We start from the raw sequence: 24131 nt of genomic DNA, 5'->3' as shown, positions 1-24131 counted from the left end.
TTAATGACACACTGATGCTAATGACATCACAAAAACAGTGGATTTAAAATGGGCTGTTTCTGCAGTTCTTATATTTGGGTTGTATGGATTGAGGAGTGCATGTCATGATTTTACAGTGCTCACGTAGTAAATTCAGTAAATTAACAAGTGGAATCATTTAAAAATGAATTGTGACTTTTTTTTTGGTACAGCCGTAATTCACAGAAATGTAATAAGTGGAAGAAAAAACAAGGAAAAAATGTAAAATAAAAAATGTAGAATAAGCCCTTTGTGAAGGATGTGAGTAGGACATCACATTGTCAGGAAAACTACCCTCTCATCAATGGTCTAAAGTGAAGTTAATGATAAAAATTAACCTACTTCTGAATTCTCTATGGAGAATTGGAAGAAGGAAGCACTGAAGGGAATGGAAATCATTTGATGTGGCCTACTTTTTCTTTTTTTTTCTGGATCTTTTAATCACCTAGGTCTACCGATCCTTTGTCATTTCTTTCATCATTTATCTCACACACAGACACAAAATAAAGACTGACACCAAACTGATTTTTTTTCTTTTTTTAAAATTTTCTAAAACGCAGTACAAAATAAAGAAGCAACATATATTTTCCAATGTTTTCATGTATTTTTAAAAAACTTTTACCTTTTTTTGGTGAATTTTCATTCCATTTTATTGACTAAAATAACATATTGCTTATACAGTATCTTGGAATCCATAATATCAATATATTTCATCTTACTTTATTGTGAATTAAATTACCAGGTAGCATGTATGTTTATCTTCTTAATATCAATTTTAGTAGTAGTGAGAAGTAGAAGTAGCTTAAAATCATCCTTAAAATACAAAAAAGTCTGACATGGTACAATATAATATATAAACCAACATTAGCGTGTGGTTTCCTTAGACAGGCCCTACTGAATCTGAGGGAAGTTATACAATATAATTTTTTATACACTGGTTCACAGACATATGAGGCTCCATTCGGATTGAAAAAGCAAAGTTATACATTAAGATGGTCTGAGAGAGTGCTTCATTACAATAATACAACATTCTCAAAGCCTACAGTCACCTTTGCATGCTTGGCTTTCTGGTCAAGCACTCGCAACAGGACAAAGATAAGATGAATTTAGTCCATCTGATGAAAATAATCTCCCTGCCATTTCATAACAAACAATAAAAGAAAACAAAAGCAATCGAAACATGACAGTAGACAGTCAACAGCTTTACACAAATGCAGACACCCTTCCATAAATTCAGCTGATCATTTATTCGACTAAACGGCATTGTGTGACAAAATGCAATGTGATCTTTTCCTAGTCTAGAGCTGATTTGTGACCATTACTTCTTTATATTCATGAATGTTCTTGAGATCCACCAGCTTCCAATCTGTAAAATACAAGTCCTTTAAAGCTGTTCTTTTATTAATGAAATTGTTCACATGTTGCGTAGGTTGTTCACATAAACTAAAGGGTGTCAAACATCTGTGAAAATATTCCAAGAGCAGGTTAGATTTATGTGCATCTATGTACATAAACATCTGGAATACTTTACTATAAACCATGTTGATGGCTGTGCTACTAAGTGACTGAAATGCATCAGACAGCAGAACTAGTCTGAAGGTAAAACCACTACTTCACGTGGTCCATAAAGACATGGGTTTGACTGCTGACCTTCATGCATGTACACCATCAGACTTTTAACAACAGCCATTGTATAATATTTAAAAATAAAGGTAATAATATACAGCGTATCAGAACACAGCATAGAATTTCTGGTTAGTTCATTCACAACTTTCAATCATAACCTTTGATGAAAATAAAGTATAGAAATAAACAAAGAAAACAGCAATATTTGTTAATTTTCGTCATGTGATTACAATAATAGAATGACTATAAGTGGTAAGTTCAGAAGTATTTCCTCAGACGTGCCCTTAACCCATCCCACCCCTGACAATCCTTTTTGTTTAGGGGAACTTGAAAATGTGAAAATAACATACATACAGCCAGCTATGGCAAAGCAGCACAGCTCTACATACTATAGTTGTGTGAAGTTAACCTGGTTTGTCTACAGTGGTCATTTCAAAATTTGTATGTCTTTTATCAACAGAAAATGTGTAATGTGGACAATATTTCAGCAAGCTCTGTTTAAAAGATAAGTTATTACAAAAATCAATCAATTACCAATTAATAGTCACAGAACGATTAATATCGCATTAAAGCATGAAAAATATGGCAGCCTGCAGTAAAGCGTTTCATATTGACACAAGGGGGCAGAATAGAGTCAATATTTTGTGTCAATATGTACTGACATGAGCTGACAGCAGACTCCCAACGTAAATAAAAGTGCTTATAGCCCAGATGCAAATCAGTAGGTTAAATATTGCTTGGACAGGTTTGCTGGACTGTATAGATTAAATCTTGAATTTTCTACTGTGTAGAAATTAACTAGGGAGATTGGCACTAATAAATACGGAAAAATGGAAAGCAGCTTAAACTGAAAAGCCTGATCCAGGGGGAGTAAGCCAGTTTCTTGGAAATTCTGACAAACACCTGAAAATGCCTTTCAGTTAAAACTTTTACTTTCAGTTAAAAATGTATCTTTCTGGCATTCAAACTTGCACTAACATGTTTCAATAAATTCCACTAAGCAAGTAAGTCGTTAGTTTTTGGCAAATTAATTCAAATTAAGAAAGTTTCACCACAGCCACTCCCAATGGTGAGTTAGATGTGCAGCATATACAGTAGCAACAGGCATCTGCAGACAGACCCCTGGGTGCCCATCTCTGGTCACTTGAACAACTCAAACCTACACTAGGACACACGTTCTACATACATCTCAAACGAATGGTGCAACTACATGAAAATAACACATTAGGTGTTTCGTGGTCCAATGCACTTTGAGAAAAATTATTATTCACCAGTGCCACACTTTACTTAACCTGACTGTCGAGTGCTCTATTACATCTATAAAGGGCACTGAATAGTCATACCCGTCCATATTATCTTGCGATATGTATACATGTGTACATAACTATAAAATAAAACTATGGCAAAAAGAAGTCTTTTGGTGGTCTATAAGCCTCACACTGGATTTGACAAAAGAATAAAATTAATCTGCAGCTCAAGTTCCCTATATGTATTTGTGGTACATGTCATTATTCTACACTGAAGTTACATATTACACATTATGTTAACATTATTACAAAGCTATTAATGCCCACTCAGTTTACAGTGGGAAACAAATGAGGAAATAGGAGGAAAATAAAGAAAAAAATCACCCCTGAATTAATGGACCCTCTGTCCAAGGACATTTCCTAGACCATGATGGTCAGACAAATTTCATTCCAATTCACCTCTTTCTCTTCATTTCTCACTGTTTCATTTTCTGTTTTGTCTAACATACATGCACTAGAACAAAGTAGCTCACAAAAAAAAGAAAAAGTCCAGAGACAACAGCATCACAGATGCAAAGGACATGGCGGAGAAGGGGAAGGGCAAGAGAAAGACAAAAAAAGAGAGGACAGAGGAAAGAAGAGAGGGTGAGAAAACTCAGTGAGTGTCCCACTCTGTCAGGTTGGCCCAGTGGGACAGCGATGTAGTAGTACTGACATGTGGAGCCCCTCCAGTCCAACTCCAGCCCCACACTCCTGTGACCAGCTGCATGGGGGGGGGCACAGAAGGGTTAGCAGAAGTGGTCATCCTCGTCCTTATCGTCCTTCATCCCCTTCAGCCTCAGCCGCGCAAAGTCCTCAAACACAAAGTCATCGTCCTGAGAAAAATTACTGAGAGAGAGAGGGAGAGAGAGAGAGAGAGAGAGAGAGAGAGAGAGAGAGAGAGAGAGAGAGAGAGAGATATCAAGGTCAATAACACTGAGGACAGTTTTAGCCACACAGCAACAAGCACAAATGCACAAAGACAACAAACTCACTTTGTCTCAAACTCTATCAGGTTGGTGTCCACAGGGGCATCTGTCTCTGGCACAACTGTGGAGGAAAGGCAATAAACAACTGTAGTCTCTCTCATTAAGAAGCCACTAAAGTGATTTCTGAACACAGAGGAGAAATTCTTCCCAAAATACTATTTAAAAATTTCCCCAAATAACTGCCTGGTCTAGACTAAAGGAAAAAAACACAAAAGGCTGTGTGTTACTGTGATTGTACCACAGCTAAGGTTTGTTAGGCATGACACCAAGTGGAGTAAAGAGCCTGTAACACCAGGCCTCAAGTGGCTTACTGTTTTTATAAAACAGAGGAAAAAAGGAATACGTTAAAGTAAACTTGTTTTCAATTAATAGTTTTCAATAAACAATGTTCCCAGGCAACATAACACACATACTTTTAATAAAGAGTGTAATCTGTGATCCCTTCTCCAAATTCTCCTTCTCCACACTAAAAAAATCTGATCATACCACTCATATCTTTTATCAGTAACACTGGCTTTATGTCTCACAGCTCATTAAAGTTTTAACTCCTGTTATTGTTTAAAGCCTTATATGGTATTATATATCTCCACCTTATTTCAATGAACTCTTTAACCCTACACTCTTACTTGCACTCTCAGGTCTATGCCTTTCCATTCCAGTTGTTCTTTTTATCTCCCTCCTGATGTTGTGTATTATTGGTCATACAGTGACCTTGGATATGTGAAAGGTGCTTTATAAATTGAACTATTATTATACTTATTCATACAGAATTCAACTGATGTGTCTGCATTCAGATTTTAGGATCACAACTATCTGTTGTTAATACAGATGCATTAATGAGGTGAATGCCTCTGTTTAGGCAGCATATATACCTGACTGTGGTCTTGAGCTGGGCTGTTCAGAGGGCTTAGGGTGCATCAGGACAAAGGGTAGCTCCACAGACACATCCCTGGGTAGGGAATAGAGGTGGAAATCGAATTATAGTAATGAATTGCAAAGTTTGCAAAACACAGAAAAAGATGGCCAGATGGGGAAACTAGCGGTGGTTACATGTTGTTAGTGTGTGTTTGTGGCTCTTGTGCTCACCCTCCACGAGACACCACAAGCTTCACTTTGACTCTATAAGACACCAGGATGCCCAGAACCTCTTTATTGGACATATCCTTCACACTATAAAAAAGTAAAAACAAAAAAACAGACAAACAATCAAAAAAAAAACAGAAAAAAAGAATAAACATAAACAGCAATACCTTCTTGAACCAGAGCTATATTAATTTCCTTTTCAATTGTGTTGTATTAATTTGTTAACCCTTTAAACTTACATAACTTAAATGTTAAGTCATTTTCATGCTGTATGCGTTTTACCAGTAGAGGCCCGGTAATGTAACTTGTAAGAGATTTTACTGGCCAAATCACACAGGATAAAGTATCTGAGTAATTGTCCCAAATAACCCCAGAGAGTCAGCATCAAAATGTCACAGCCTGAACATTTGCCTCAGCGTCAACATTAAAATTACACAAACAAAGAACAAAAACTCAGTTAATCAGTTAATGTAAGGTCCATTAACATTATACTAATAAACTGGGCTTGTTAGACTAGTAAAGTGGGCCCAACAAAACAGAAATCTCACTGCTCTGTTAGAGGTACTTTAAAGATACTTAATTTTCCTTCTCCGTCTCCTTCAATGAAAATGTTGTAATTACAATAGTCTTGTGGTGAACTTAAGGATGAAAGAACTAAAGTCAAACATTTTAGTAGGTAGCTTGAATATGGCTTAAGTTTCAAGTTCATTACAAAATAATAAGTCAAAAAAGTTTTGAAAGCAGTTTTGGGATGTTGTGTGGGGCAGTGTGCTGGGTGGTATGTGCTCACATGGTGCTGGAAGCCAGGTTAGTATCCTCATGCTTGAGTTTGCCATCCAGGGCCAGACCTCTCTTTTCTCTGTTGTTGTTCAGCGTGGGGGTGAGTGTGTACACCTTACAGAATGTGGAGCTGGGTGACACTTGATCACTAAAGAAGACAAGCAAGAGAGAGAGGTTAGAGAGAGGTCATACTTCTACACCACTGATATCTCAGGTCATAACTACACAAGCCTGTTTCATAGGGGTTAAAACATAGCTGCTTATTAATCTAATGTATGCAAGCAAATGGTTGGAGTGAATCTTTCCTGTCAGTAAACAAAGGCAGATTTGCTTAAATATCAAATACTTTGTGCACATAAATGAATGTGTGTGCGAGAATGCTAAGTTATAAATAGGAATGCCTTATAAGACCTGTTTTCTGGACAAGTTTAGAAAACCACACCAGAGAGCAAATGAGGGGAAAGATGAACAGAAAAAAGACGGTGGAGAGCGAGAAGTGAGAAAGAGGACCTTCCTCAGAGGCAGGCATTTAACAGAGAGTGTACTGCAGGGGAAGTAGTGCAAGCACAACACTGAAGGTGAGCTGAGAAAAAAAACTAATCAAGGCCTTATTTCTACTGGGAACACACAAAAGTGAAAAGACAGCAAATGCTTGTGGGGGCCTCGTATCAATTGCAGCCAGTGACAAATACAGATGGCACTGCAACAAATAATTCATTTCTGCACATCAAGATCAATAGTAATTTAGCTGTTAGCCTAGCAGCTTGTGTGCCACTCTAGCAAAAACGGGTGGACTGAAATGACCATACAGTATAAAAACACAAAAAACAAGTGTGATAAAATAGGAATGAAGAATTTCACTGCATCTGTTATTCACTTTTGATGAAATACAGAATATTTTGTCAGCTCTCGACACTGGAGGAGAGGAAAAAAATCCAAGAAGCATAATGACTTGGGATAGACTGTACAAGGAGCCAGTAGGGTTGCTCAGGGTCAAATATGGGGGTCCTGGGCATCCCCATGGCCGTACTCACCGGGAGGCCAACCGACCCACAGATTTGCTGTAGGTATCGCTGGAGTGCAGAACCACGTATGTCACCTGCAGCACTGGGAGAGAACAGCCCTTTATGACATCACTACAGACACAGCCAATCAGTGGGAGAAGGAAGTGGCTAACCAGGGACAACTGACTGGTAGGCAAGGCATCCATCGTGATGTCAATGAGGTGACAAGGGCAGTAGCCTTAATTATATTGACTGAGCAATAGGGTTGGTTGCTGTGGACGTAGGAGCTACAGCTACGGACTCCTAAGTGCAAGGAGACAGCTGCTAAAGCAATAAGTTTGCTGCTTTGTTTACAGCACTGGTTGACTTTCACAGTTTTTTTTGGGATAAACAGCAAAATCGCATGAAAGGAATTATAACAAATTCTGACAATGGTCTGGGAAGAATTGAGGGATAAAACAAGCCTATGTGATGAACTCCACGAGGCCCTATCTAAACCACTACATGCTAACCTCTAGCACCGCAGGCAAACAATATTGTGTGGTGTACAAGAATGCCACATCCACCCAACTTATAACCACAGAACAACAGAGAGACCCAGGCTGAGGAAATAAAAAACATAAGAGGCAACAGAGGCAGAAAAAGAGGTAAAAAGAGGTTCTCATTCATTCAGAATGAGAGGGTGGTTAGAGGTCAAAAAAAGGTGAAATGGAGAGAAGAGAGAGGAAGACAGGGATAAGAAGGGAAAAGAGGGATGGAGAGAGGTGGAGGGGTACTCACTCTGCCTCTACCTGAGCCACAGGGCATTTGTACTGCGCAGTACTGAACAGACAGATATCAGCATACTGTCGCACTGTGGGGAGAGAGCAGGGACACACAGCAGGGTTAGCAGGGCTGGAGAACAGCACAGTTACACACACACACGTGAGACTTACTTTCAGTTTTTCAAAGAAATTTGCAAGGGTACTTTAAAACATTTCAAAGTTCAGCCTTAGAAGTTGGCTGTGTCTTCTGCTTTTCATGGGCCAAGTCAACCTAAATACATTCAGTAATGTTGAGATCTGGACTCTTAGATGTTCAGTTCATTGTTCTGAGAAAACTAGCCGACACTTGCTTGCAAATTTTTTTTTTTCTATTGTTTTTATTAGTAAGGGCTTCTTGACAGCTACATATCCTTTCAAAGCCACAGTGTTGTCTTCTGGACAGAAACACCTGGGGTTTCAGATCTGAAGGAAGAATGGAGCTTCATTTTCTCCTCTCTCTTAAAGATGAAAGCTGTAAGTACTTTTAATCTAATGAAGACAGTTTTGGTGGGCCACCAGGCTCCTCATGATTGTTAGAAGTATTGTTTTTTCTAGATTTTTAAAAATATTTTTGAACTCCAGCTTTGGCAACTCCTGTTTTTCCACACACATTTCTTTGACTTTCTCCTTCCTTACGCAAATGGATTATCTTATGTCTAATATAGAAATATATCCTGAAAAATGAGTAATCTGTACTTAATGGCTGTTTTGATTGGTAATTTAATAAATGAAGGGTGTTTAATAAATGCAGTGCTGCAGACTTAGACAACTGTTCACAAATTCACATGCACACATACACAAACTCACCCAACCCAATAAAAGGAAGGAAAAAAGACCGGAAAGTGCATCAACAAATAATATGATCCATTTAATAGATAAATGGCATGGCAATCCTACACATCTATAGCAAAAGTTATCAATATCTTTCTGCTAATTCCATCTAAATGCAAGGAGATGTCCAGTAACACTGAAGCAGGCAAACAAAATTATCTTAAAATAGTTAAATGTTACCATCAACAACTGAACCAAACGCCTATTTAAGCACTCTGTTATCTCAGTACCAGGCATAATAATATACTGATGCACAGATGTTCCTGTGGAAAGACAATCATTACTAACTTCAAATCTACACTTATCAGATGCACAGCAAAAATACGGTCATTAAAATAAACACTCCAACCGCTATGGATAAGGTAAACTGACAATGCAAAAAGGACGAGTAAGATGAAACACAAATGGAAAGAGCAAGAATAGGGACTATGAAATATGATAACAGACAAAACAGATTAAAAGAAATCATCACATTAATTTGGCCAAATTCATCATCACATCATCAACCATTCAGCTGCAGTTTAGGATGCCTTATTACCTGATATTTTGACTCGTTTGACAGTTTTGGTGGAGTTGTTGGTGACATGGACATTGACACTGATGGGTTCTCCATGGTAATAGAGCTGGAATAGAGACAAGATAGAGAGTTAAGAAAGCTTATATTATGTTATTTACACATACAAATGAAAGTTTACTCAACAAGAAAAATGCACTGTCAAGGGTAACTGATAGCCACAGTTTACTGTACGCATTTAAGCTTGCGTGCATATGTTTTAACACCTCTTTGTCAAGCGAGGCCTCCAAGTGCAGGGAGCGGTCAGACATGAGGAAGCTGCGTGTGGTCTCCACCATGGGCTGTGGCCCTGGCTTCTCTGGAGCATACTGAACTTTGCGGATTACCAGCCTCACCGAGTTCCTATACAAATAAACAAACGCAAAAGGCTTAACAGTCTTCTCAATAATACACACAGAAAATATAAACACCTAGCCACACACTGGCTCTCAGTACACACAGACCACAAATAAACTCTTATTTAAACTGATACACACATACATCCCTAAGCACCTCCATGTACACTGAAGCACAAACACTGCTACAAACTGTGTTCAGAGGGAGGATGAACATAAAGCCAAGCCTTTGCACCTTTTGTGAATCTTCTCCTCTACAGATTTGGCACAGAAAGCTCTGATCTCAAAGTCTACGCCACAAGCCTGAGGGACAAAGTTGCAAGTATGTTAATGTACGTTAATAGTAATAAAAACATAAGGTCAGGGTATGTGCATTTGCTTTTTTTTTTTTTTACCTTGCCTGTGTCCTCTGGTCCTGGCTGTAAAGTGACTGAACAGGGGAGATTCTGAGGAATCTAAAATGAAACAAAAATGAATTAAGCATAATCTCAATTACAACTGAGCACACAAATGCTGGCAATAAGGCCTCATATTAGTTACATGCACCAAAAGCACTAAGATCTTGACACTTTTACATTTATCACATATTACAAAGTATTATCAAAGTATTTTATTCCAAAAAGTGAGAAATTTCAGCTTTCCATAATATAGGCCTTTTACTGATGATTTTGACTTTTTTTTTTTACCTATGTTCATCATAGGTATTTTCATCTAATTTCTTTTTTTCATTATTTACATGCTGTCTGTATTGGGTAACTTTTAATTAGTTGTAAAGCAGTATAATAAGTATAGCATTAATGGTGTTGTAGCACTGATGCAACATAAGGCCAATACAATTATAATTACCTATAATAACATAATTACAATTATACACAGTATAATGTGGCTATAGTATAGCTAGTACAATATAGTTGTAAGTTAAAGCACTGTAACAAGCAGAGTAACATCACTGTAAACCAATGCCCCCAGTGGCTTATTGTTTTTACAACACAGTGGCAACATGTAAACCAAAGAAAGTATTATTAATAACAGCTGCAATTAACAAATTTTCAGATAACATGGTTCAGTAATCTATGGTTGCTAAGCAACATAACAGTAAAATATTATTCCTTGAACAGCATAATAGTTTTTAATAACTTAATACATTAATATAGATTTCAATCAATGTGTGCATTCATGTGAGTGCATATTGAGTATTTCACAGCGGCTTCAAACGTGGCTCAGCCAATTAAGGGTTCAGAACCAGAACTATCTGTTTTATAAGCAGCTGTACACAATGAACATGCTGATTGAATGACTACTCATATAATGTAACTATAATTACAGTAAAGTTGAAGGGGTGTGCGTGCTGGCCAAGCTTTTTGAGCAGTCGCTCTTGGAGGCGGCTAAGTGGTTTGCGCTCCTCGGGCAGTGGCGGGAAAGCCTGGAAAGTGGAGATGTACAGATCCTTTCTGAAAGACAGGCCAAGTACATCCAGGTCCTCACGGCCATAACGGAAGGCACATGTCAGGGTCACAAACACTGAAGGAAGGAGAGAATAAAAAAAGAGAGAAAGTAAGATCAAATATGGCCATTAAACACCACAATTAGCAATGACAGACTCCTTTGGGATTTGTAATATATTTTAATATATTTTCTTAACATAAAAATAATCTCAATTTAAAGTGTCTCTTTGTAAAAGTTGGCCAATGTATTCACCCACCTCTTCTGTCTTTAAGGTATTCTGGATCAATCAGAAGTACTCCATCTAAGGTCAAACAACAGAAATAGAGAGGTTGGCACCATAGTAAACACAGCCACACACACTAGCAAAATCATACCCTTAATTCTGCGCATACTCATGTTTTATAAGCCCTCAAAACTGATGATGCAGTGAAATGCATGAGAAAGTTACACTGTGAAAATGATAGCTCAGCATTTCAAAAGGTGCTTTTTCCTCTTCATGTTGTACAATACTGAGACTATCCGTAAACTCTGAGTTTCAGGAACACTGTAAAAGAGGCTGTGCACTACAGTATCAACACAACATTACTGACACGCAAACATGAGCACCAGTATGTTTAGCTATAAAGGCCTTGTTAATCGTGAACTATTTAAACGTGATGTAAAACATCATAGCTACTAATGTTTCCAATGTTACAGACCAGGAAAGGAGGAAAGGTGATCTTTCCAAGTTATGTGACATTTGATCTGAGGCTAATATCACAATGTTACATTTACAGTCATTGACTCATCAAAGCTCAGGAATACAAGGCATGATACAACAAGGCCTTACCTTTAACAAAAACAGCGTTTTAAAACTGTATCAAAATTGTTACACCTTTAATGGTACAAGCTATGGTACAAATCTACCACTTATCTATCTCTTACAAGAGTGTTGTTCTGGTTCCAGTAGTGAATTATTTTAATAATTTGAAAGCCTTATTATATATTTTATATCATGTCTTCTGTTTTTGAATTCTATTTTAACTTGTACCCATGGTTTGTATTATCTTCATAGAAATGTTCTATGTACCACATTATTTGTAAGTCGCTTTGGATAAAAGCGTCTGCTAAATGTAATGTAATGTAAAAAAGCATTGCCAGTATGATGTGACACACTGGAGCAGTTGCCCAATGCCAAGGAGTATAAAGCCCTCCAGCATTGGACCATTTAATACCTTATAAATTGGAGTGGCGTTTCTGATCCAGAACAAATCATTCACTGTCAGTACATGACCTAATCAACTATTTTAACTATTATGACTGAATGCAATTAAAACTCATTGAAATGTTCAAATCACAGCAATGTTCCAATGTCTAGTTTAAAGCCTTTGCAGAAGAGCAGAGGCTGTTTTGGCAGTAAGGGGAGGTGGGGGAGCTGGATGAGCAGGTGTCAAGAGATTTTCAGATATGTAGTATAACCTTATTTAGTTACATTATACATGTTGAACTGGATGTGAATTTACAACCTTCAGGTTTACACACTGTTCTAGATCCAGTGGAACTCCATCAGTTCCCAGCACTACTACAGTAGTGGTCAAGAAGATTTTATTTTACATTGGGAGGCTGATGTAATTTTACCACAGCAATGTTTCTATAATGTTTATGACTTATTCAGATGGGATAAGCAGATTTGGTATAAATGACAGACTTGGGAACGGTAGAGATAGATCAATTTATGCATTGCTGTCACACCAAAAGGTTCTATACTTTACATATTATACTTTTTTCAAGTAGAAAACATGTCCAAACATCATATTTAATCATTATTTCATCTACTCTAACCAATTAATTAATTAAATCTAAAGTGTCACTGGCATTCTCTCATTAGCAAACTTTCTTCTGTCATTTTAGGTTTTAACACTTAAGGTATGAAAATACTTATCAGCTTGATTTGGGCCTCATGGAAAAAAACTGCAGCAAAAGTCACAGCAGAAACTTTCCCACAGAATATAGTGGAATGTTTACTGACACTGCAATTCGCATGGGACTTATACAACCTGAGATTATTTCTTTCGTTTTATAGTTGGTATTAGCCACCAGAATCTTTACTGATGTGGGAGCACACAGTCCAGAAAAAGTACAGGGCAGTTTTGGATGAGACTAAGATGACCAGTAATAGTTACATTACACCACTTTCCCATGTAAAACTAATCTCATCGGAATAGTACTTGGCAAACACTCCTACACAAAAAAAGCCTTTTAGTGTGGGAGGTAACAATTACAATAAGCACTTACAATAAGGTTACAATTAGAATACTCGAGACTAACTCTTCATCACACACACACACACACACACACACACACACACACACACACACACACACACACACACACACACACACACACACACTTTAACCTCTGTCATTAGTGGAATTTCTGTGTCTCCTTAACTGAAGTCAAGTGGTCCCCCCTGAGACTTGCTGTCAAGGAAACAGAGAACGCCAAAGACAGGAAGAGGTTTTGGAGAAAATAAAATGACATCAACCTAAGACAATGAACACTTGATGATAAAAGCACTTCAAGCAACAAAATTCTGCAAACCTACACCAAACCTGGGACTCATTAGGGGCAACCACAAGATCCACTGTGGCTCAAACATGCTCTATTGTAACCTTAACTTCATCCAACAAAGGGATTCAAAAGTAACAAAAGGTCAATTTCAGGCCAAATTCTTTGTTAACGAGAGTTATAACTGATGTTTTATTCTAACTTGCATTCATGAAAACAAAGTTCTTAGTAAAGGCTTGGTCTCTTTGTCGCGGTAAAGGAGCTTATCAGTGATTGGTGCAGCAAAGACAAACATCAAGCTAACGGATGCTGCTGTGGTTAAGACTGCAGCTAATAAGGGTTGCCATGATAAATACTCAGGAGACAGCTGATAGACCACAGTTCATCTCTTTTGCAAGTCGACTTGTTGCTAAAGCCGATGACATTGATAACAATTTTCCAAAACTCTGGGAACGGTTCAGACTCACCAACTGGGTCCACGTGATCCAGGTGATCCACAAAGTCCCGCTTCCCCAGATATACCGTAAGCTTATAGAAGAAAAGCAAAAAATTATGTTTGATCACATTGTCACAAGCCTAGACTTGCTAATAAATCGACCTTAGAGAGCAAATAAGTGCATAATGCTCCTCTTGAGGATTGTTCGCCACATATACACACACATACGGACTTCACCAAACAGTCTGAATCACACCAAACTGACCCCAAGTCGCTCCACACCCTTCCTGTAGATGACTCTGCCAGACCGAGTGATATCACAAAAGACATCCTCTACACATACACAACTCTCCATCAGACAGGGTGGAGAGGGAGAGCAAAGAGCAGGCAGGCAGACAAAAAGACACAGACGGAATACAAAAAGGCAGTATGTGTATATGTATAGCAACCACGATATAAAGGAACATCAAATGATTCAAAGGAAATCAGGCATTGGCAGACTGATAAAAGAGGAAGAAAGGAGGCAAAACAAAATGTATAAAAAACATAGAATGCAAAATGAAGCAGAGGCAAAGAAAAAGAGAAGAAAAAAACAATGATTTACCACAGGTGACACAGCAAGATATAAATATGCAGATGACAGAAAGAACAAGAGAGGAGAGGAGGCAAAAGAAAGGAGTGACCCTGAGGAAATGATGGAGGAAAGAAAAAGAGGGAGGGAGGGAAATGGGAGGGAACCAAGACAAGGATAGAGAGAGAGAGAGAAAGCATAATAGGAAAGGAGATGGTCCACTGAGAGAAAGGAAGAGACTCTCATGTGCGCGCACACACACACACACACACACACACACACACACACACACACACACACACACACACACACACACACAGAGCCAGTTAAGGTGTTACCTTGCAGTTGGGGCTGGACTTCTTGAAGACTCTGCACGGAAAGAGAAAAAATATAGTTACACTCCTGTATATAAATGCATTCAATACAGTCTGATACAGGGGTGCATAATATGACACTTTATCATTACTTTGATTAACTATGTTATAATATGCTTTTCAGACTCAGAATCACTTTATTTCACTAAGTATATTACACATACAAGGAATTGGTCTTGGTGTATGACACATACTGACCTAATCAGACAAGGCTGTTAACAATGATTTCTTATTAAAAGCCTTTATAGAATATGCTATTGCAGCAACCCTGACTGTTTCTCAGCCTATCAGAGCACATAAAATGTGCTTGTAGTTCTGATGTAACTAGCTGTGAGTACTTCATTTCTTTTCTTATTGCACAAAGTAAAAGGAGCTTTTGCAATTTTGGATTTTTGCTATTTGCATAAAGGAGAGGGCAGTAAGATTTCTGTTTACAAATTTTTTTAAAAAGTCTATACTTGCATCACAACCAGTCAGAACATCACATTTTTTTGTATATCGTGCAGCCATAACATCCATTATCACAGTTCAGAGAGAGAGACCACAGATCAAAATTACACCAACAAAAATACACTATACACACACCACATTTGTGTGTGTCTGAGTATTTGTTTGTTTTAGCAATGAAGTCTGCTAGTGAAAATTAGTTATTTTTTTCCTTTCTTTGTCTGTGTGTGTGAGAGAGAGGTGGAGGCAATAAACTTCACATCACTCTCTACCAGTTCACCCCTTAAAATTTCAGTCTTATTAAATACTAAGGCTCCCTATTTAGTAACTACAGGGCGTTCAAAACAAACGAGCTGAGTTATTTTTTTGGTTATAAAAGTGTGGTCCTGCCAGCAGGCCCTAGCCATATTAGGGTTAATCAAGTGTGATGACACCCAGAAACTCCCCTAAACTCCACCACTTTTTTAAATACCTTTTCAACATCTTTCATTACATGCTTAGCTTCTCTCGATCTCCACTTCTCCTTCATTCAGACAGAAAGCTAAGTAAACCTAACTAAACTATCCCTTTGTTTCTTTCCATCATGCAAGAGCAGAACGACCTGAACAATACCAGATTCAAGACTCATCACATTTTGAACACAATTTAAGGTGAGAAAAATAACGATTATAAACACGATGTTGCAACATGGGCTGTAAAGCAGGGAGGCTAGCGTAGAGCTGCAGTGAGCTGCTGACTGGCAATAAACTTGTGCGTTCAAAAAAATTAAGCAGTTGCAGTAGTCGGCATAATTAATAAAATGCCCATTCTCCACAATGCACTGTCATATCTGCATGAGGCACATCGTAACAGTTTTACATACCACAATATTATGATGCATTGTTACACCCTTAACATCTGCATATAACACGCTGTCTAAAAAGACATAGTGTATGGTGTGTGCAGTTGCTAACATCATGCTACCTACCCCCACACAGGATATCAGCTTATTTACATCATAACCACAAACAGACACACACACACACACACACACATTTACACAGAGTTTCTCACAGTCAAATAAAGACACAAACTAGTTGGTTCATCTTTTAAATGCACAGCACAATCAGGCAACTGAAAGAAAGTTTAAAAGGCCACTGAGAAGAGCAGCAGCCAGTGAAACAATGAAATGTCATCAATCTCTCATTCCACCTCCCCACTGCTAACGCTGTGTGTGTTTGTGTGCAGATCCTCACAGATCCTCTTTATTCATGAACAACTCTAAGTCACACTCTATGGCAAAAATAAGCTTTCAGCATTCAACTGCTATTAAACTTGCACATACAGTCTTGAAACAACAGAACAATTTGTGTGTGGTATCCTCACACTTTACATTTGTGTAAGTGAAATACATGCACACACAAACACACACACACACTTGTGATTTCCTGATTCTCTTCAGCTCACTGCCGATGGAAAACTTGGCGCAAAACTCTTTAGCTTGAATCACACTTGCACTAGGGCTGCACCATTCTTGATAAAATCTGTTTTTTTAGCTTAAAAAAGGATCACAATTCTTACATATTACATTTGTAAAGAACAATATGTATACTTACCCAATAAATAAATAAAACTTATGTTTGTAAAACCAACCACTGCTTAACCAACTGCTTAACCTCAGCGACAGATCAACCTATAGAGAGCCTTACATTAGAATGCATCCATTTGTGTGTGCGTGCATAATATTTGTTTAACAATTCACTGACATTCTTAACCATTATTAATAAATATGCCTATATCTTTGAATAACTTTGGTTGTTCCACAGCAAGCTCTGCATCACTAAACGTTTTTTATCAACAGCACAAATGAGGCTAATACAAATTTTGTGATAAGCAGCTCACAACAAAGTGTGAGTGAGTGTGTCCCTTCTATGTTGTCCGCATGACACTCAATAGGGAGGGCTTGCATGAGAGCGGCCAGGGTAATGCAGAAGCACTGCGGTTACCACTTCTGATCTAAAAACACACTTCACATAATTGTGCTCTCATGGAAAAAAGCCCAGCTATAGCAGTGCTGAGGTGATCCTTACAGCTCTACTATGGTCTGCAGAATCAACAGGGTTCTTGAATCAAATTGCACTGAATAACAAATTTAAACAACTTAAACAACTAGCAACACACTCTTAAATGAAGGCTCAGAAACCTGGATTGAGACACATCATCACAGAAACACATGAAACAAAGCAGTAATGACTATATGGAGTCATGTTTATAGGTTTTTCCATCCATCCATCCATCCATCCATCCATTATCTTCCGCTTCTCCGGGGTTCGGGTCGCGGGGGCAGCATCCTAAGCAATGAAGCCCAGACCTCCCTTTCCCCAGCCACTTCCACCAGCTCTCCAAAGGGGATTCCGAGGCGCTCCCAGGCCAGCTGGGCGATATAGTCGCGCCAGTGTGTCCTGGGTCTTCCCCGGGGTCTCCTCCCAGGTGGACTCGCCTGTGACACCTCCCGAGGGAGGCGTCCAGGAGGCATCCTAACCAGATGCCCGAACCACCTCAGCTGGCTCCTCTCGACGTGAAGAAGCAGCAGCTCTACTCCGAGTCCCTCCCGGATGACTGAACTTCTCACCCTATCTCTAAGGGAGAGTCCAGACACCCTGCGGAGGAAACTCATTTCGGCCGCTTGTATTCGCGATCTTATTCTTTCGGTCATTACCCAAAGCTCATGACCATAGGTGAGGGTGGGAACGTAGATCGACCAGTAAATCGAGAGCCTTGCCTTATGGCTCAGCTCTTTCTTTAACACAACAGACCGGTAAAGAGCCCGCATCACTGCTGACCCAGCACCAATCCGCCTGTCAATCTCCCGCTCCCTTGTACCATCACTCGTGAACAAGACCCCGAGATACTTGAACTCCTCCACTTGAGGCAAGAGCCTATCCCCGACCCAGAGAGGGCTCTCCACCCTTTTCCGCCTGAGAACCATGGTCTCGGATTTAGAGGTACTGATTCTCATCCCAGCCGCTTCACACTCGGCTGCAAACCGATCCAGCGAAAGCTGAAGTTCGCGGCCTGATGTCCCCAGTAGGACCACATCATCTGCAAACAGCAGCGATGTGACCCTGAGGTCACCAAACCGGACACCCTCCATCCCTTGACTGCGCCTAGAAATTCTATCCATAAAAATTATGAATAGAATCGGTGACAAAGGGCAGCCCTGACGGAGTCCAACTCTCACTGGGAACGAGTCTGACTTACTGCCGGCCATGCGAACCAAACTCCTGCTTTGTTTGTACAGGGCCTGAATGGCTCGTAGCAAAGAGCCATGTACCCCGTTCTCCCGAAGCACCTCCCACAGAATACCCCGGGGAACACAGTCGAATGCCTTCTCCAGATCCACAAAGCCCATGTGGACTGGTTGGGCAAACTCCCATGAACCCTCCAGAATCCTGGAGAGGGTGAAGAGTTGGTCCAGTGTTCCACGACCAGGGCGGAACCCGCACTGTTCCTCCTGGATCCGAGGTTCGACTATAAGCCGGACTCTCTTCTCCAGTACCCCTGCATAGACCTTGCCAGGGAGGCTGAGGAGTGTGATTCCCCTGTAGTTGGAACACACCCTCCGGTCCCCTTTTTAAAAAAGAGGCACCACCACCCCAGTCTGCCAATCCAGTGGCACCACCCCCAATGTCCACGCAATGTTGAAAAGGCGTGTCAGCCAAGACAGCCCCACAACATCCAGAGCCTTGAGGAACTCAGGGCGGATCTCATCCACCCCTGGAGCCTTGCCACCAAGGAGCTTCTTAACTACCTTAGCGACTTCGGCCTCAGTAATGGACAAGCCTATTCCCATGTCCCCAGACTCAGCCTCCGTGGAGAACGTGTTGGTGGGATTGAGAAGGTCCTCAAAGTATTCCTTCCACCGCCCAATGACGTCTTCAGTCGAAGTCAGCAGCACACCATCTCCACTATATACAGTGCTAGTGGCACACTGCTTTCCCCTTCTGAGTCGCCTGACGGTTTGCCAGAATCTTTTCGGAGCCGACTTAAAGTCACTTTCCAAGGCCTCACCAAACTCCTCCCATACACGGGTTTTTGCCTTGGCGACAACTGAAGCCGCAGATCGCTTGGCCTGTCGATACCTGCCTGCTGCCTCTGGTGTCCCACAGGCCAACCATGCCCGGTAGGACTCCTTCTTCAGCTTGACGGCATCTCTCACCTGGGGTGTCCACCACCGGGTTCGAGGATTACCGCCCCGACAGGCACCAACTACCTTACGGCCACAGCTACAGTCAGCCGCTTCAGCAATGGAGGAACGGAACATGGCCCATTCTGAGTCAATGTCCCCCACCTCCCCCGATATCTGGTCAAAGTTCTGACGGAGGTGTGAGTTGAAGATCAATCTGACAGGTTCCTCTGCTAGACATTCCCAGCAAACCCTCACTATACATTTGGGCTTGCCTGGTCTGACCGGCATCTTCCCCACCACCTGATCCAACTCACCACCAGGTGGTGATCAGTTTACCCGAGTGCCCAAAACACATGGCCGCAAGTCCGATGACACGACTACAAAGTCAATCATTGAACTGCGGCCTAGGGTGTCCTGGTGCCATGTGCACTTATGGACATCCTTGTGTTCAAACATGGTGTTCGTGATGGACAAACTGTGGTTTGCGCAGAAGTCCAAAAACTGAACACCACTTGGGTTCAGATCAGAGAGGCCATTCCTCCCAATCACACCCCTCCAGGTCTCACTGTCATTGCCCACGTGAGCGTTGAAGTCCCCCAGTAGGACAATAGAGTCTCCAGGAGGAGCACTTTCAAGCACCCTTCCCAAGGACCTAAGAAGGCTGGGTACTCTGAACTGCTGTTCGGTGCATAAGCACAGACAACAGTCAGGACCCGTCCCCCAACCCGAAGGCGTAGGGAAGCTACCCTCTCGTCCACCGGAGAAAACCCCAACATACAGGCACCGAGTCGAGGGGCTATGAGAAAGCCCACACCTGCCCGCCGCCTCTCATCATGGGCAACTCCAGAAAAGAATAAAGTCCAGCCCCTCTCAAGGAGATTGGACCCAGAGCCCAAGCTGTGTGTTGAGGTGAGCCCGACTATATCTAGCCGGTATCTCTCAACCTCGCACACCAACTCAGGCTCCTTCCCCGCCAGTGAGGTAACGTTCCAAGTTCCAAAAGCCAGTTTCAGCAACCGAGGATCAGAACGCCAGGGCCCACGCCTTCGGACACTGCCTGATCCACAACGCACCGAACCCCTACTACTGCCCCTCCCATTGGTGGTGGGTCGATGGGAGGTATAGGTTTTTCCAATTTGGAAATATTTTGTATTTTGTAAAGGAACTGGGCCAATCCACACTCTGTCCATAAATGCATTCTTATGTAGTAACTGTTGCTAGGTTGGACAAGCTTTATAGAATGCTTGCAAGTCCATCTCAGTAGCACAGAGTTTAAACTGCAATGTAGCACCTCTAAACTACATCACTACAATTTCTCATTATTTCGCATGGGATCATCTAAAAATAAGCTATTATGTTCAAACTACTCAAACACTCTAGTACTCCACAAGAAGAAACACACCTCCCATCCCACAACGTGAATGTGATGTTTCAGGTCACAGTTGTTACAAGACTTACTCAGCTGCTGAGCACACAGTGGTGTTCTTTTCTCCCAAAACATATTTTGTTCTGAACGTTCGATTCTATTTTCCACTGTCTCTACTAACCACACCTGTGGAAGGAACTAATAGCTTTCAAAAAGCTCAACAGATTCTTCACTCGTCATTCAACTCTCTCTCTGCCCCCTCTCCTCTTTTTTTATGTCTCAACTCATCACCCTCTCCCACTCTCCTCTATTATCTCATTTTCGTCTCGTTGACTCTTCAGGCTGTTTTTATCTTCCTCCGTTCACTTCCATTCATTTCATCAGATCCCTCACTTATTGCCTTTTCCACAGTAATTAATTTGAGCTCTGTCACTCTCCTTGTGTGTCTCTCTCTCTCTCTCCTCTCTCTCTCTCTCTCCCTCACAGCTGATGAAACTTTAAAGCACCATTAAAGTCTGTGGCTCTGCCAGAGCCCTCTAATGAATACATCTTATTAATATATGCATTAGATACAACAGGCCTGGGGTAGCAGCCAGGGCCAGCATACATACACACGCACATGCATGCTCATCCAATGATTTAATGATTTGGGGAGAATATCTAATTGATATTTTTCTGACCAATACTGTGATTGTGATTTAAACTGTTATTATTTTCTCTAAGGTCCAGGCCAAGAAGACTAGAATACCCATTTTTTCTGACTTGATGCTAAACGTAGTGCCCCAGACTAGAGCTGTCTTGTCATGTACACAGCACATGTGGGTTTGGTTGCTTCTGACTAGTCTAATTCACCTTTTATTGGGTGAAATCTCCCCAACTGAAAATTGCTAAGACGATGTTGTTCATAATGTAGGCTTTAATGAAAACTGCAGCTCTTGCGGTTTAAAAAAATATCCACCCTTGCAAAATTGCAATTTCAATATAAAAGCCATTAATCTTTTAGCTTTAACCGAGAGGAAGAAGCACAAAATCTCAAACGTTAAAAAAAGACTCCAGCTGATGTAGCTGTAGCGTATGGATGATTACCACAGACAAAGATTTCAACATGTTCCTAGTTAATAGTGGCTTCAGCATCTGCTTATTTCGTTTCTATCCTGAGTTAGGCTTGTGAGATCATGTGCGATATTCCAGTGACCAACTGTGAGAGTCATGGTACCTGCATGGTACCACAACAAGTAATGCAGTAACTCCACAGAGAAGACTGCTCAAACCAGAGAAAAAAAGCATCCCAATCTGGTCAAAAACTTGCTAACTTTGTTTGGTATGGTTTGGTAAAATCACAGTTTTACAGCCTGTAAATGTCTTGTTAAAATGATAAAATGGTCATTGCGTTAAATTAGCCTAAAGGCTACTGTTATGGCAACCTACAATTATTTAGGTTGATCTATATGAAATTTTCTTTAAGTTTTAACAACTCTGAGAAATCTCCAATGTCAATCATCATTCATGTTTTGCAAGGAGAGATTGTGTGACTGCAGCACTGCTTTATCTATTTTGCAAGCATGACCACAGAAAAAAATACTGCATCATGTTGCTGTAGAATGTTTTGAAAGCAGACAACATATCTGGACTAAAAATGGGCAAGGACTGCACCTTAAAAATATGCTTTCCTTTTGTGCATTTCACAGCCATTAACGTAAGGCACAGAGCTGAACAGCATATCCACTATTTCTTGCTTAAACGCTGAATGTGTGCCAGAATGCCAGTAAGTTGTGGTTGGGTTTCATGTGCACAGCAGGTTTGGTGTTTGGTTGCTTCTGATTGATCTGACTCATCTGCCAGCAGTTCACAAGCCCCTTATATTTCCCCACTTTAAAAGGAGTTCATAATCTAGGCTACAATTAAAATTGCAGCTCTTACAGAAACAGTGAATCTTTTAGCTCTTCACATATTGTGTGTTTTCTGATATTGAAATTTTGGCCATCGCAATCTATCAGTGACTCCTGATACTACTGTCAGCTGGCTCAAGCTGAGAGAGAGAGAGAGAGAGAGAGAGAGAGAGAGAGAGAGAGTGTGTATATGTGTGTGATCAAGACTACTATCACTCTGTTTTATCCACTTATCTGTGATAAGCTGCATACTCACCTAAACATACTTTTTATTTGGTTACCATGGCAGCCAGATGAGCTTTCTTGCGTTCCTATGACAACAGCACAGGGCGAAAAAACCTACCAAGATATAATAAACAGTGTTCCAACATGGAGCTGTGAGTGAGTGAGCACGGATCAGGACGTGACTCCAGCATCTGGGGCTTTAACCTCGGAGCGTTCTTTACAGAACATGAGCACTTCTACAACTCAGAGACACTCCATACGGCAAAATATTCTTACTCAACACGGGGTGTGTGTGTGTGTGTCTGTGTGCGCATTCAACTAAGGCTCTGATGTAAGAAGGGGTGATTTAAGTGGACAGCAACAGATGAGTGCGCAGTTAGTGATTTGAGTCAGGGATGTTATAATGGAGATGAAAAACTATAATCGTGGATCAAAGTGACAGTGGCCTCTTCTGCTTATCCGATCACCTGTACAGCTGACAAAACATTTACATAATGACACTCCGCCAGGGCAGGCAAACTGGAAAGCACTCCTGTTGTTTTCTGGTCAGTCTTAATGAAATTTAAAACTGGAATATTTTGCAAATGTATCATGTTGTAAAAAATATTTTTGGACTGAAAAATGTAAGTAACGTGGTTGCCTTAAAGTTTTGAGTTCACTGAACTTCCACTGTCTCAAGACAAATGTGTTAAATAAAACATGCAGACACATCTGTAACCCAACTTTTTTGAGCACAGTAGTAATAGTAGTACAGTAATCAGAGTTCTGTCAGTATATTATTTGGAGCTCAATAAAATAAAGCATATTAAAAACATCAAATCATCGATTACAGTATCAGATGAAAAACCTTCAAAGTTCAGTAACAGAAGTTGGTTGCTTTTTCTGCCTCACACTATCCAGTTACTTTAAACATTTGTTGAAGTCTGGATTCTGGGTTAAAAGTCCAATTAAAGGCCCTTTGTCTGGATTTTAAATAAATAAAGGGTGGTCTATGACTTTTGCACAGTACTGAAAACATGAATACATGTGGTGAAGAGAGTAACAGTAGGCCTATTATCTGCTTTTCCTAAAACTGTTGATCAGTCAGACTACATACTTTCTTTTTTTGCAGATTAATTTGCTCAGGCTCAGATTTCTGCATGCTGAGTGTTTCTCATTAGCGTAACTGGGTCAGATGCTTCGTTTTGTGATCTGTGAAGTGTCTGGTGCCGATTTACAAACACACAGTGGTAATATACACATACATATACAGAACTGTGCATGTCTGCCAAGCAGGAATGCAAATATTAGTGATAGCAAACACACACACACACACACACACACACACACACAC

General features: G+C 40.4%; 1 protein-coding gene across 2 annotated transcripts in view; it reads right to left on the bottom strand.

The window, feature by feature from the left end:
• Positions 1-602: 602 nt before the first annotated feature.
• arrb2b (arrestin, beta 2b) overlaps positions 603-24131 on the bottom strand; it is a 49654-nt gene continuing 26125 nt past the window's right edge. The window contains exons 2-15 of one of the 2 annotated variants that reach the window (XM_017709963.2): positions 14668-14698; positions 13790-13850; positions 11032-11076; positions 10654-10850; positions 9725-9784; positions 9565-9632; positions 9201-9336; positions 8959-9043; positions 7567-7639; positions 5793-5930; positions 5006-5089; positions 4792-4868; positions 3926-3980; positions 603-3779 (exon numbers count right to left, since the gene is read on the bottom strand). In XM_017709963.2, the coding sequence (XP_017565452.1) occupies positions 3680-3779; positions 3926-3980; positions 4792-4868; positions 5006-5089; positions 5793-5930; positions 7567-7639; positions 8959-9043; positions 9201-9336; positions 9565-9632; positions 9725-9784; positions 10654-10850; positions 11032-11076; positions 13790-13850; positions 14668-14698 (1210 nt within the window). In that variant the 3' untranslated portion in view covers positions 603-3679. Of the gene's footprint in view, positions 3780-3925; positions 3981-4791; positions 4869-5005; positions 5090-5792; positions 5931-7566; positions 7640-8958; positions 9044-9200; positions 9337-9564; positions 9633-9724; positions 9785-10653; positions 10851-11031; positions 11077-13789; positions 13851-14023; positions 14260-14667; positions 14699-24131 lie in introns of those variants that run through there. The other variant, XM_037534823.1, reaches the window with a different exon arrangement.

This window comes from Pygocentrus nattereri, chromosome 2 (genome assembly GCF_015220715.1).
Source record: "Pygocentrus nattereri isolate fPygNat1 chromosome 2, fPygNat1.pri, whole genome shotgun sequence".
NCBI lineage: Eukaryota > Metazoa > Chordata > Actinopteri > Characiformes > Serrasalmidae > Pygocentrus > Pygocentrus nattereri.
This window is presented reverse-complemented; position numbering and strand designations above follow the sequence as displayed.